The sequence below is a fragment of the Amphiura filiformis genome, chromosome 3 (assembly GCF_039555335.1).
Source record: "Amphiura filiformis chromosome 3, Afil_fr2py, whole genome shotgun sequence".
NCBI classification, from domain to species: Eukaryota; Metazoa; Echinodermata; class Ophiuroidea; order Amphilepidida; family Amphiuridae; genus Amphiura; species Amphiura filiformis.
In genome coordinates, this window is record NC_092630.1 from 46,436,295 (window position 1) to 46,449,735 (window position 13,441).

At 37.2% G+C, this 13,441-nt stretch overlaps 1 protein-coding gene across 1 annotated transcript; it reads right to left on the reverse strand.

Annotated features, from left to right (window-relative positions):
• Positions 1-2,307: 2,307 nt before the first annotated feature.
• LOC140147287 (uncharacterized) lies at positions 2,308-2,733 on the reverse strand. Its single transcript, XM_072169066.1, has one exon. It carries the CDS (start codon positions 2,731-2,733, stop codon positions 2,308-2,310), a length of 426 nt encoding a protein of 141 aa, XP_072025167.1.
• Positions 2,734-13,441: the final 10,708 nt, after the last annotated feature.

A 13,441-nucleotide genomic window follows, 5' to 3' on the forward strand; every position in this document is an offset into this window, starting at 1 on the left:
CCAATGAATGGTGTCACTAACATACCACGTGAAAGACTAAGTCTGAAGTGTTATATATAGTAGAAAATATTGTAATAAAAGCGGGGATCCCATGTTTTATTCGCCAAATCCTCCATAGAGCTCCACAGCGACAAAGTGGGTTTCTTTCATTTTACCTCATTATTATGGTCAGAAAACCTCCTTGACAGTTGCTATGTGATAATGTTTCGCAAGCAATAACAAAATTAAAATGTGACCAAAATCATACATATGGCTTTAGCACACACTTTAGCTCACTGCCCCTGGCAAGTATATGCGCGAGAGTGTCGTTGATTAAAAAAGGAAGGTCCCGGGTGTGGAAAGTGCTGTCCAAGAAAGTTTTCAAAACTGGATAGAAAATTATTGGGTATAAAATAGGCCACAATGTATGGCGTGTCATGGTTATATTTTGTTTTACATAACGGTGACATGGATGGCCCTATGCAACTACACACAACAATAAACCCGAGTATATACCCCATGCAGGCCCGTTTTGACTTTTCTTTTACCTTCTTTATACTTTCACTCTAATTATCCCCCTTCTTTCCCCCCCACCCCCTCTCATTCTCTCTTACTTCGCTTAACCAGGAATCAGCAAATGCCATGTTTCATTCACAGTTTCAAATAAGATCATGCCTCTTGAGCAATCAATACATCACACTCTCTATTACAAATGGTATACCCTTAATAAACTTCTGCCAATTACCATGGAAACTATATATGACCAAATCCACAGTTATGATGTCATTTTCCCTTTCAGTACGACATACTACTAGATGGCCTGCATTTTTTTTTTTCCAAAACGGTTTCCTGTAAAGCTCGTAGTAACTTGAACAAACAAATTCGCCCACTGATTCTCGCAGCGCCGGCTTTGTTGATGAATTATTATAGGCCACGTGTTATAAAATGCGTATTTTCCCAAAGTGTGGACTTTTTACAAAAATGTAAAATTTAAGTATAACAAGTTTGGTGGTTACCACCCTGGGAAGTCGTGTACTGTTCTGTGGGCCACTATAGGCCCTTTATGATATTTTTTTTTTTTTTGCTTCTAGAATCCAAATCGCCGGAGCGAAACTCGAACGCTAGAACAATTTAACTTAAAATTTGAAATATAATAACTTTTGAGTGATGGGCCTCAATCATGCAATATGAGGTAGAAAACACACAAGCGGCTAGGGGACGCAGGGGTAACCTTGTCAATCAATCAATCAATCAATCAATCAATGGTTATTCTATTGTCCACCAAACAAAATGTGTTACATTGGGACCACACCACTCTTCGTCATACATAAATTCTCCCAGCCACATTTCCCTAACATAATATGAAATTTAAAAAAAAGGAAATTTAGTTCGGCAGAGGTGGGGCTCGAACCCACGCTGCGCCGCTATAGTATCGACATATTACCAGCACCGTTACCGCTCGGCCACCTGACTTGTTGGTGCCATCTTGAAAATTTGAACATATAATCGCAACTTCATTACTTCAACATATCACGTGACAAGCAAAGACATAAAATGAAAATGTATCTGCTTAAAAACATTAATGTGTATTATATAGAGCTACCATTATTAATATTAATGAATTCTGAAGCGCATACAGACACAATACGAGGGGCCTATGATATACATACACAAGGGTGAAATTCCATAGCCGTGGAGTGGCTGCTTCCTGGCTTGATCGTTTTAAGGACGTGTACAGATGAAGCAAGTTGTTGTTTGCTGTATCAAGCTCAGGTAGACATATTATAAATCCTGTTCCATCAATCTAACATTCTGCTGCACTGCCCCCGACTTGGGACGGGTGGTGGTGGGTTGAGCGCTTTGTTCCCGGGAACCCTCCCTCTCCAGTGCAGCAACTGTTGACAGCAGGGAATCACATTACAGTAGTAGCTACTCCCTTCTTTCAGAACAGGAACCGTCGGTATAAGGTGTTGAAACCAACGTGCCAAGCCACAACCAGTGTTTACTCAGAGGCTGTATGTCTCAATTTTGGCCCAGTGACAATTATTTTTGGCCCACACAAATTTGTAATGCTGTATTACAATTAGTGAATTTGGGGAATTACTGAGCCAAAATTGGGCCAATTTGGGAAGAAATTTTTTCATTTGGCGCACCCAATTTCCAAAGAGAGTAAACACTGGCCACAACCCCTTAGTATACCAAACAAACCCTTTGTCATGGATCTGCAGGGCAGGACTTGCACTGCTGGAACATCTGTGTGCAAGTTCCATTAGAGGTTATGCTGGTCACAGGATCCTGGTCCTATGTAGGGAAGTAAAGCTTGGCCATTTATTCAACTTCAGGTAGGTCGAGTGGTGGCATATACGGACGATTCACCAATTCCCAGTTTCCAAAGTGTCTGTTGTTGCGTGCAAGCCATAAAGTGTATGTTGCTCTTAATGCTGTTCTCGCCACAGTATCCAGTGCCTTTTTGGTTTCTTTGTTTGTGAGGCCAAAGAACTTGAAGCAGATTCGAAGTGTGTTGTTTATGAATCCTCTTGATCCCACCTCTACTGGGAAGTATTTCAGTTCCCATCCTGCTGCTTGTCCTTCCTGAATTAGATCTTCATACTTCATTTTCTTTCTGAGGTTGGCCTGTGCTAAATTCTCCTCAGCAGGTACTGTGAGTTCAATTATGATGCCTTGCTTGTCTGATGGTGAGTAGACAGTTATGTCTGGCCTTTTTGATGTTGTCACTATCCCTGGAGGGAACATAGCTGAGTGATTGTCTTCATCCCACACTACTTGCCAGTCCTCACAGTTTTGGATGATGTTGTCTTTCTGGGTTCTGTGTCATGCTACATTTCTGTACTTTGTTCCAGTCTCAGTTCTGAATGAAATGCCGGTGACTTTCTGTTGATCTCCGTCGCCTACTGTCCCACATCTAGCTTTCAAAACAGCAGGAACTAGTTGGTGGACTATCTCCCGGAGTACCATGTCATGTCTTCAGTTGTAACGGCCTGTTCTAAGAGAGTACTGGCAGCAGTTGAATATGTGCAGCATTGTGCAGCAGTTGTAGCCACAGAAATCAAAATCAAATCGATTTTGATTTCGGCCACGTGCTCTGTGCTCAGGACATCGCGTCGGTTGCAAAGTAGAGAGCCAAGTCAGCCTACCATTTTTCTTGTAAGACGGTCTGATTTTTTGCAATTTATAGAAAGATTCCACATAGGTCCCAAATGTGTCTTTCAGATATTAAAAGATTAGATTCCATAAAGACGAAACAGTAATCTTCGCCATCAATTCAGTGTTAATTTTTTCTAAATTCAGAAAATATGTTGGCGTATATAAAATCGAAATAAAATTCTCTGCCTCCTAAACCACATAAACTTTAGCACGATTCGTAATATATGATGTGCAGTTAATATTCATGTTCTTTTATACATAGGATGCTTCAGTTTTGACATTTCATTGAAAACCCTGCCAACCAATGTGCAATAAATTAGCATTATTTTAGCAGCATTCTAGAAGCACTTGGCGTATGTCGAAAAGAGGAGTACATTGGGACCATAATTATACTCTGGTCTACCGAAGACTGCAATGTGGAGTACCTGAATAGTGTTATTGTATCTGCTGGTTTCTTTGCGATGTTTTGGTCAAGGAGAGCGTGGCCTATAATCATGATAATGGTTAGGGTACTTGTCTTTAGTGCGTGAGGTCCCGTGTTCAATTCTCGGCGGTGGAGATTTGCTATAGGATATTGACTTCGAACGTCCGCTCCGGGGTCCGCTCTCCCCCTTGGTTCGTTACAATTAGGTAAATGAATCACGAAAGTCCCGGGCCCCGTTCCTTCGGAAGGGACGTTAAAGTCGTCGGTCCCGTGTACAGTGAGCCATGTCTAAGTACAAGTATCTTGCAGTCAGAAGAGGCAGAAATAAGCTTCATAAGAGAGGCTTTTTTGGGTTATCCAGGGTTTTCAAACACGAACAAATCAAATTAAAAATCCTCAAGCCTCACAATAATCTTATATTAATGCCCAAATGCCATTACTTACTTACTTATCGCCTTTCACCCCTCCTGGGGTATAGGCCGCCAACAAGTGTCCTCCAGATATAGATCTGTCTGTCTTGGGCTTTGACTTCAATCTCACTCCAGCTGCATCTTATCTTTCTAGTATCAGTCCAGAGGAAGCTTAAAGGCATTCCTACAATGCACTATGATTGGGAAATTTGATCAATATAACCTAATTTTAAAGGCAAAGTCCCCATTGCCACACACACAAAATGGTAATTTTAAAACTGCAGCCAACGAGCTAATAGTTGAGACTTAGGAATGATATTTGATTTTCTTACAGGAAACATTCATTATTGTCCCACTGCATTAATTTTATTCCTAAGTCTCGATGTTTTGAATGTTAAATAATAGGATGAAAACACCAGATATTTGCACACAATTCCAATGCAAGGTATGATCAACTATACTACATGTGTACAATGTGACATACAAGGTCAGAAACCCCATTGGGTTGTGGGAATGTCTTTAAACATCCTCTGGTATCAGTCTGTAAGCTTACAGTTGTTTGATGGGGTCATTTACTAGTTTTTCAAACAAAACGTCATGTACAACCAAATGAGGCATAAACAGCTAAAAGTGATATCATGCTAATGTATACAGATGCTTTTGAGTCATTCTCAACTTTAATTTCCCCTCTTTTACAAAATTATTCACTTTTATAGTATATTTTTAAGCTTTTTCGGATATAAAATGTATCTATTAATGACAAAATTGGTGGCGCTATTTAGTTACTGGAAATTACTCTTAAAGCTTTTAATACAAATAATTCCTTTTATTGTTTGATAAAATATATTGATAAAATTTCCTTGTTGCTTGTTTCACCTATTCCAGCTGATTTAATGGTAGTATTAATCCCCTAACCCTTGCAAATAAAGAAATATGATTTAGGATAAATAGCGCCATCTATAGTTTGCATTTAGTTAATAATGAAGCCAATTCTATATACATCAAACAACCGTTAAGTCCCTTCGCCAGCTGTTTCTTGGCCGGCCTATACTCCGCTTTCCCTGAGGAATCCAGGTGAATGCCTGTCTTGTTGTGTTACTTCTTGGTGTCCAGGCTATGCGTATGTCCTATCCAACTCCATGTCCTATCCAACTCCATCTCCTTCTGCCTATTGTTTCTTTCACTGGATCTTGATGGGATTTCTTCCACAAGTCAGAATTACTGATCTTGTCTGGCCAATGTATCTTGAGAATTCGTCTTAAGCAGCTATTTTAAAAGAGCAAGTGCAGACATTTATAATATAAATGTCTGCACTTGCTCTTCGTCATTCTCCATGTCTCAGCACCATACAACAGTACTGGTTTGACTGTTGTATTGAAAAGCCTGAGTTTTGTATGTTGTGACAGTAGTTTTGAGTTCCAGATAATTTTAAGTTGCATGAATGATGTTCTGGCCTTTCCAATCCTAGCCTTAACATCGGCTTCTGAGCCTCCTTTCTTATCAATGAATGATGCTGGCAAGGTAAATGACTCTACCTCTTCCAGAGCAGCACCCTCCAATGTAACTGGTTCGGTACTACTTGCATTTACTTTCATTACACAGCCGTGACGTTAGTCACGGCTGTGTCTTTTTTCTTACAGGTTCTTTCTTCTTTCTTCTTCTGCCGACCACTACATTTGCTCTAGCACTTACATGCTTGTACTGATTTTGACCTAACTTGGTCACAACCATCATTGACCATGCCCCTACATGTCATATGAAACTCGTGGGGTCAAAGGTCAAGCAGGGGTCATAGGGGTCAAAAACGTGATTTCAACTCAAAATGCTTCTTCTCTCACAGATTACGTAGGAGAGTGACACCACTTGCACACATGATATTACGAAACCTACTGAGGAGATCGGCAGCGCGTCGTGGAGGGCAAAAGTGAAGATCTCGGCGGTCGCCGTATCATAAAAAAAAAAACCTTCAAAATTTTTTATTTGCTAAGAAAAACATAGGACAGTAACGGTATGTTCACAAATAAATTGTAGTTACTCTGTGCATATGTAGTATTTTTTAATTTAGGGTCAAAGGTCATTAAGGGGCTACTTCCAGTATAAAACGAAATTCCTTTAAAATGCTTCTTCTCCCACAAATTACGTATGACAGTGACGCCACTTGCACACATGCATTGTTATTACCCAGTGTCTATGGGGTCCTCACAAATTTGGAATCAAAGGTCATTAAGGGGTCACTTCCGGTATAAAACGAAAAACCTTCAAAAAATTGTATTTGCTAAGAAAAACATTGGAGGGTGATGGTATATTCACACGTGAATTGTGTTTACCTATTGTACATGTGGTATTTTTTCATTTGGGGTCAAAGGTCATTAAGGGGTCACTTCCGGTCTGAGACGAAAAACCTTCAAATTGCCCATTTCTGCCACAAATAACATAGCAAAGTGGTGCCACTTGCACCCATACATTGACATTAGCTAATGTCTATGGGCGTTTTATATATTTTGAGGTCAAAGGTCATTAAGGCGTCAAAACACGGCTGTGTTCGTGGTCTTAGACCACAGCTAAGTCTAGTTACTTTTGTTTTTCCTTTGTGTATATTGAGTCCTGTTGAATGTGAGATTGCTGCAAGTGTGGTGGTCTTATCTTGCATCTGATGCGACAGTATGCCAGGTCGTCAGCGAAATCCAGGTCATCTAGTTGTTCCCACAATGTCCACTGAACTCCGTTCTTTTCTGTCTCGTAGTTGTCTTCATTATCCAGTAGATGACCAGAAGAAACAGGAAAGGACTCCAGTTTTCACTTCAAATTGTCTGGTGAACGTGTAAGACCCTGCAGCGAATACCACCATAGCTATTTTTTTTAAATTAGATTGACTAGTTTGGTGGGTATGCAATAGTGTCGTAGAAGAGTCTCTCTATTCACACTGTCAAATGCTTTCTCGTATAATCAACAAAGTTTACATAATACTGATGAATTCCATTCTAAGGATTGCTCTATACGAAGAGTTGCAATCTGGTCTACACAAGATCGGTTATTGCGAAATCCTGCTTGTTGATCTATAAGTTATGGATCTACTGCATCTTTAATTCTTTCGAGGATGACTCATGCAGACACATTCACACAGTGATTCGCATTTATGGTTCGTTCGGCTCCGGTCGAACCTATTGGTAACAAACCAAAACCTTGATGACGTCCTAAAGTGCTTTCGTTTTGAAGCTGACCCCTCCCTCCGTGAAACGTAAGTGTAAAATGTTGAATATTCCAACTCGAAAGATAAACTTTGACCGATATCAACATTTTTTTTTACAAACGCAACCCGACTTTTTGACCCCCTCTCCTTCCTAACGAAAGGACGTTCGTTAATATGACGTCATCGAACTTGTTTTTTTCCCTACTACTAATAGCCCTTTTGGACCAAAATGAAATAATAATATGATTAACTAGACTTAGCTGTGGTCTAAGACCACGAACACAGCCGTGCTGTGACCCCTTATTGACCTTTGACCCCAAAATATATGAAAGTCCCATAGACATTGGCTAGTGTCAATGTACATTTGCATGTGGCATCACTATGCCATGTTACTTGTGGCAGTAGGGGCATTTTGAAGGTTTTTCGTCTCAGACCGGAAGTGACCCCTTGATGACCTTTGACCCAAAATAAAAAAAATACCACATATACACTGGGTAACCACAATTTATATATGAACATACCGTTACTGACCTTTGTTTTTCTTAGCTAATAAAATTTTTTGAAGGTATTTCGTTTTATACCGGAAGTGACCCCTTAATGACCTTTGACCCCAAATCTGTGTACACCCCATATACACTGGGTAACACCAATGCATGTGTGCAAGTGGTATCACTGTCCTACGTAATTTGTGGAAGAAGATGCATTTTATAAGTATTTCGTTTTATACCGGAAGTGACCCCTTAATGACCTTTGACCCCAAATCTGTGTACACCACATAGACACTGGGTAATATCAATGCATGTGTGCTAGTGGCGTCGCTGTCCTACGTAAGTTGTGGGAGAAGATGCATTTTTAGTTACTACTACACAGAAATCAAGACGCCCACGACACACCGTTCTAATTCTGGGGGATTCAATCCCCAAATACCTTGATGGAAGAAGAATGTCGCGACGCCTCAATGTTGTAAATGAATGTATTCCAGGCAGCAGAATTGAAACTTGGATTAGACTAGCACCATCATACATTAGGCAGTACAACCCCTCCTCAGTCATAGTCCACTGTGGGACCAATAACATTCGGACTACCCTCCCACAAGAATGCCTTGCCGCGCTTACACAACTTATTCATGGAATTAAGCAGATTGACTCGCAGATCTCTGTCGCAATATCTTCGCTAACTATACAAAAACACAAAGGACGCTATGCCTGGATTAAGGAATTCAACTCCAGATTATTTGAGACTTGTGAACATTTAAATTTGAACTATATTGACAATAGCAAAATTATTCATAGGCATCTTGCAAAGGATGGCATTCATCTTCGTCGATCAGGGACAACACAGTTGGCTAGCAACTTCATTTCTTTTTTAAGACTCTTCGTATCAAACAAGCTAAAAACGTAAAGTCTAATCTTGATGAAAATAATAATATATCTAGTTGCCAAGAAAATATGTTTTGTGGACATTGTAGTTGTAAAATTGGTAAGTCTAAACATATATCTTGCAATAATTGTACTCTTGATTTTCATGCCCAATGTGTTGATAGATCACCGACATTAACAGATACTTCTATGAATTGGTTATGTAATTGCTGTTTTACACGAATTGCTAATGACGAGCTCCCTTTTGGTGAATGTTTTGTTGATTTAAAGTGCAAGTTGCAAAAAGGTCTCAAAATGGCTCATTTAAACATTAGAAGTATTATTGACAAACTTGATTATCTGGATATTTTTGTGCATGAAAACAATATTGATGTTCTTTGTCTGAGTGAGACCTGGACAGATAAAAGTATTGATGACTCTGAACTTATGATAAGTGGCTATAATTTTTGTCGTCTAGATAGAAGTAATGGGATGGCTCATGGTGGTGTAATGTGTTATGTAAAAGAAAATTTATGTTTTAAGGGTGTACTACACCCATGTATTGGTTTGATTGGTCTAAAAAAATATTTTTTCATTTATAGCTAGGCAATATATGCACGGATCATGTGAAATAAAGAAAAAAATAAAATAATAATAAAAAAGGTGCTTTTAAACCATTGTATAGTAAGTCATTTTAGCCCTATATATTTTTTTGTTTACATGTATCCTGGTAACTCAGATGCGTGTTTCATAACAAACCATAAATTGTCCATAATTTATTCTTTTCAACATGTTCAAGTAGGGGGCATGAATAGAATACATTAAATCCTTTGTTATACCATCTATAGAAATGTACTCACTGATTATAACACTGAATAAATTAAATAGGCCTAATCTCTTCCACATAGACAGTTTAATAGTACACCATGTATTTATCTTCTATAATGTGGTGTTAATTAGGAAAAGAGATTAAAAAAGGCTATAAGGTCATCAAAGGTCAGGTTATAGGTCAATTGGTTCAGGTCAAATTCAGGCATCAACATGTGGTAGTCTGTGATATCATGCTACTTGTCATAATGAGGCATCAATTTTGATATTTTGTCTGTTACTGGATATATAATGGAAATATGTGAGGTGGATATACTAAAATACCTTGGGATGTAAATGGTGAGTACAATTTAGATTGCCTAGTTGAGATGAATTGGGCAAATAAATATAAAATAGTTACCAAAATCACAAAAATGAAGCTTACGGCAAACTACCTAATATGGTGGTATGGGTGACAAAAAATACAATCTTTTTCAACATTGCTGTAGTGTGGTTGTGGTAACCTGTTACCTATGGCTTAATTAAGTTTCAGTGAAATAGTGTCACAAGTTCAAAATACAAAATATAGCTCAACATTGAAAATAGAAGCATTTTAACCGGTTCGTTTTTTGATAGTTGTGGAGCACCAAGTTCATGAAGTCATAAAAGAGATCAGGGACCGCTTATTCCCATTTTACATATCAACATTATTTCCCTAATGTGTTAGCAACACATATCCAAAATTTTAACGAAATCCGTTGATAGTAAGCTTTCCAAAATGAAGTGAATTTAAAACATCAGTGATGTACCACCTTTTGGCTTATATCATTAGAAGCATGTACGCTTCATTGATACTGATGCCACCAATTGAACGAGAAGATTTGCCCCTTCATTTTGCATACCACTTTGTCCAATTTCTTTTTTCTCATTTCTTCACAAAATGCAAAAAAAAAAAAAAAAAAATGCATGGGTGTAGTACCCCCTTAAAGAAAATGTTGATATTCATGATGATGAGGTAGAGGCAATTTTTATTGAAATCAACTTACCTAACACCAAACCTATTGCTGTAGGTACTGTTTACCGTCCTCCAGATTCTACTGTTGACTATATTGATAAATTGGATGTTTTGTTTCAAAAGTGCAATGATATTTATGATGATGTGTATATATTAGGTGATTTTAATTTGGATGTTCTAAAAAAGTGTGACTCTAAAAAAGTATCTAATCTTGCAAAAAAATGCCAAATGTCTCAGCTCATTAATGATTACACTAGAATTACTGATAAAAGTAGAACTATAATTGATTTGATCTTTGTGTCTCGTCCAGAATTGGTCCTTTCGTCAGGTGTACATAGTCTAGGACTTAGTGATCATTCATTAATATATGTTGTTCGTAAACACAAACAAATTAAATTGCCTCCAAGAACTGTCACATCAAGAAACTTCAAAATTTTGATGAATCACACTTTGTGAACACAATTCAGAATATTGATTGGGAACAAGTAAACTGTATTGATGATGTTGATGACGCTCTATCTAAGTGGCAATCATTGTTTAATGAAGCATGCGATGAACATGCACCTTTTAAAACTAAGCGTATAAAGGGGCATCTCCCTGAATGGGTAGACAGTAATTTTCTTAAATTGTGTAAGGATAGGGATTATTTTTATGCCAAGGCTCATAAAACCAATGACCCTGATGATTGGGAAAAGGCTAAGTCAGTTAGAAATAGAGTTAATAATATGAAATTTTATTTGAAGAAGAAGCACTTTGAAAGGGCAATTAATGATAATGTACATGATAGCAAAAAGTTATGGAAAACACTTAAAAAGTAATTCCAAGTAAAAAGGTAAGCCAAATGTGCCTCACATTATAAGCCAAAATGGGCATGGTAATATTGCTACAGGTAAAGATACTGCTGACTCATTTAATCAATTCTTCACCTCAGTTGGTGAAGAACTTAGTAAACAATTTGATAATATTGATATCATCTGCCCATGTAATGATGGGAAAAGTAGTATATTTCGATGTAACCATAGTGAGAGTTTTAAATTCTATTCTGTATCCTATGATTTTGTATATAACCAAATATGTAATATGGATAATAATAAGTCACCAGGTTTAGATAAATTCAATGTAAAACTGCTCAAATTGGCTGCACCTTATGTGTCAAAATCACTTGCTCATATTTGTAACATTTCTTTAAACAGTTCCAAATTTCCTGATGAGTGGAAGAAAGCCAAAGTCACTCCAATTTTTAAATCTGGTGATAAGAATAACGTAAGCAATTACAGGCCGATTTCTGTCTTGCCAATTATTTCAAAGATTATTGAAAGAACTGTTCATAACCAATTATATGATTATCTTTGTAGTAGAAATATTCTTTCGGATTCTCAATCTGGTTTTAGATCCAATCATTCTACAACAACAACTTTACTAGATGTTCAAGATTATATTCTTAATAATATGGACAATGGTTTTGCAACAGGAGTTATATTTTTGGATTTAAAAAAGGCTTTTGATACGGTAAATCATGAAATTCTAATTAATAAACTTGCTGACTATGGTATTAAGGGTAATGAACTTGGTTGGTTTAAATCATACCTAAGTAATAGGGCTCAAGCTGTGCATGTGAATTCTTTTCTGTCAGATTTCAAAACTTATAATACTGGAATTCCTCAAGGCTCAATCTTGGGTCCTCTGCTATTTATAATTTTTGTTAATTGTTTACCTGATGTTGTAACTTGTAAGACAGTAATGTATGCAGATGATACTTCTCTTATGTGTAAAGCAAAAAATGCTGATGACCTAAAAATGCAACTTGAATCTAACCTAAAACTGTTGCTAACTGGTTTAAAGCTAATAAGCTCACATTAAATACTGATAAAACTAAGTTTATGGTTTTGGAACTAATCATACGCTTAATCATTACAAGGACATAACTCTCACATTTGATGACAAAATTATTGAAAGAGTTGATGTTTTCAAATATCTTGGTATTAAGTTTGATAGTAATATGTCTTGGTCATCACACATTGATTATGTATCTGGAAATATCTCCAAGAGAATTGGTGTTGTAAAACGTGCTAAGTATTTCCTTCCTCATAAAACCTTAGTTATGCTCTCTAATGCTCTTGTAATTCCACATTTCGACTATGCCAGCAGTGTTTGGTCTAATTGTTCTGCAACCAATCAATATCAGCTTCAAGTGCTTCATAACAGATTAGCTAGAACAATTCTCTTTGCTGATATTAGAACACCAGTAGATGACATGTTAAATTCTTTAAATTGGATTAAACTTTGTGATAGATGGTCTAATCACATGATTTTTCTTACCTTTAAATGTATCAAAAATATGTTTCCTGACTATTTATGTAATCAATTTGACTTTGTCCATAATGCTCATGATCACAAAACAAGGAGTCATTCTTCTAACACATTGATCATGCCTAAATATAATTCTAATAGTGGTAAACGTACATTTATTGTAAGAGCTGCAAATTTATGGAATAACTTACCACCATCATATCGTATAAACCTTGAAACTCTGTCTTTGCATCAATTCAAGACGAGCATCATTATTTCTGCTAAATCATAATCATTTATTATCATATTGTATGTATTTTTGATTTATATCGTTCATGTACTTGAGATGCATTATTTTCTTTCTTTCACATTATTATTCATGTAACTTGTAGGTGCACGGTGAATGATCATTGTGACTAAGTTAGGTCAAAATCGATGTAAGCTTGTGAGTGCTAGAGCAATGTAAAAATTGACAGAAGAAGAAGAAGAAGAAGAAGAAAGAACCTGTAAGAAAAAAGACACAGCCGTGACTAACGTCACGGCTGTGTAATAATGATTTTGCGCGTACACGTAAATGCATACACATTATAATCACACAAATACTAGGCCCTACTTATCCGGCAGTCTTCTTGTTGATTGTTCTGTTGCAAGCAATGTTCCGGACGACTGATATATAATCCTGATTCAAACTTGTCCTACTATACGAGGATCAATGTTCAGCGCAGTCCACTGTACACTTGAATTTATATATCCTTGCGTATAAAATCCTCGCACAGATGACAATTTCCAAAATGGTGATGCTTT

What these genes read in the sequence shown, in the direction of transcription:
- LOC140147287 (XM_072169066.1), bottom strand. Translation starts at nt 2,733, where the DNA reads ATGTTCCCTCCAGGGATAGTGACAACATCAAAAAGGCCAGACATAACT.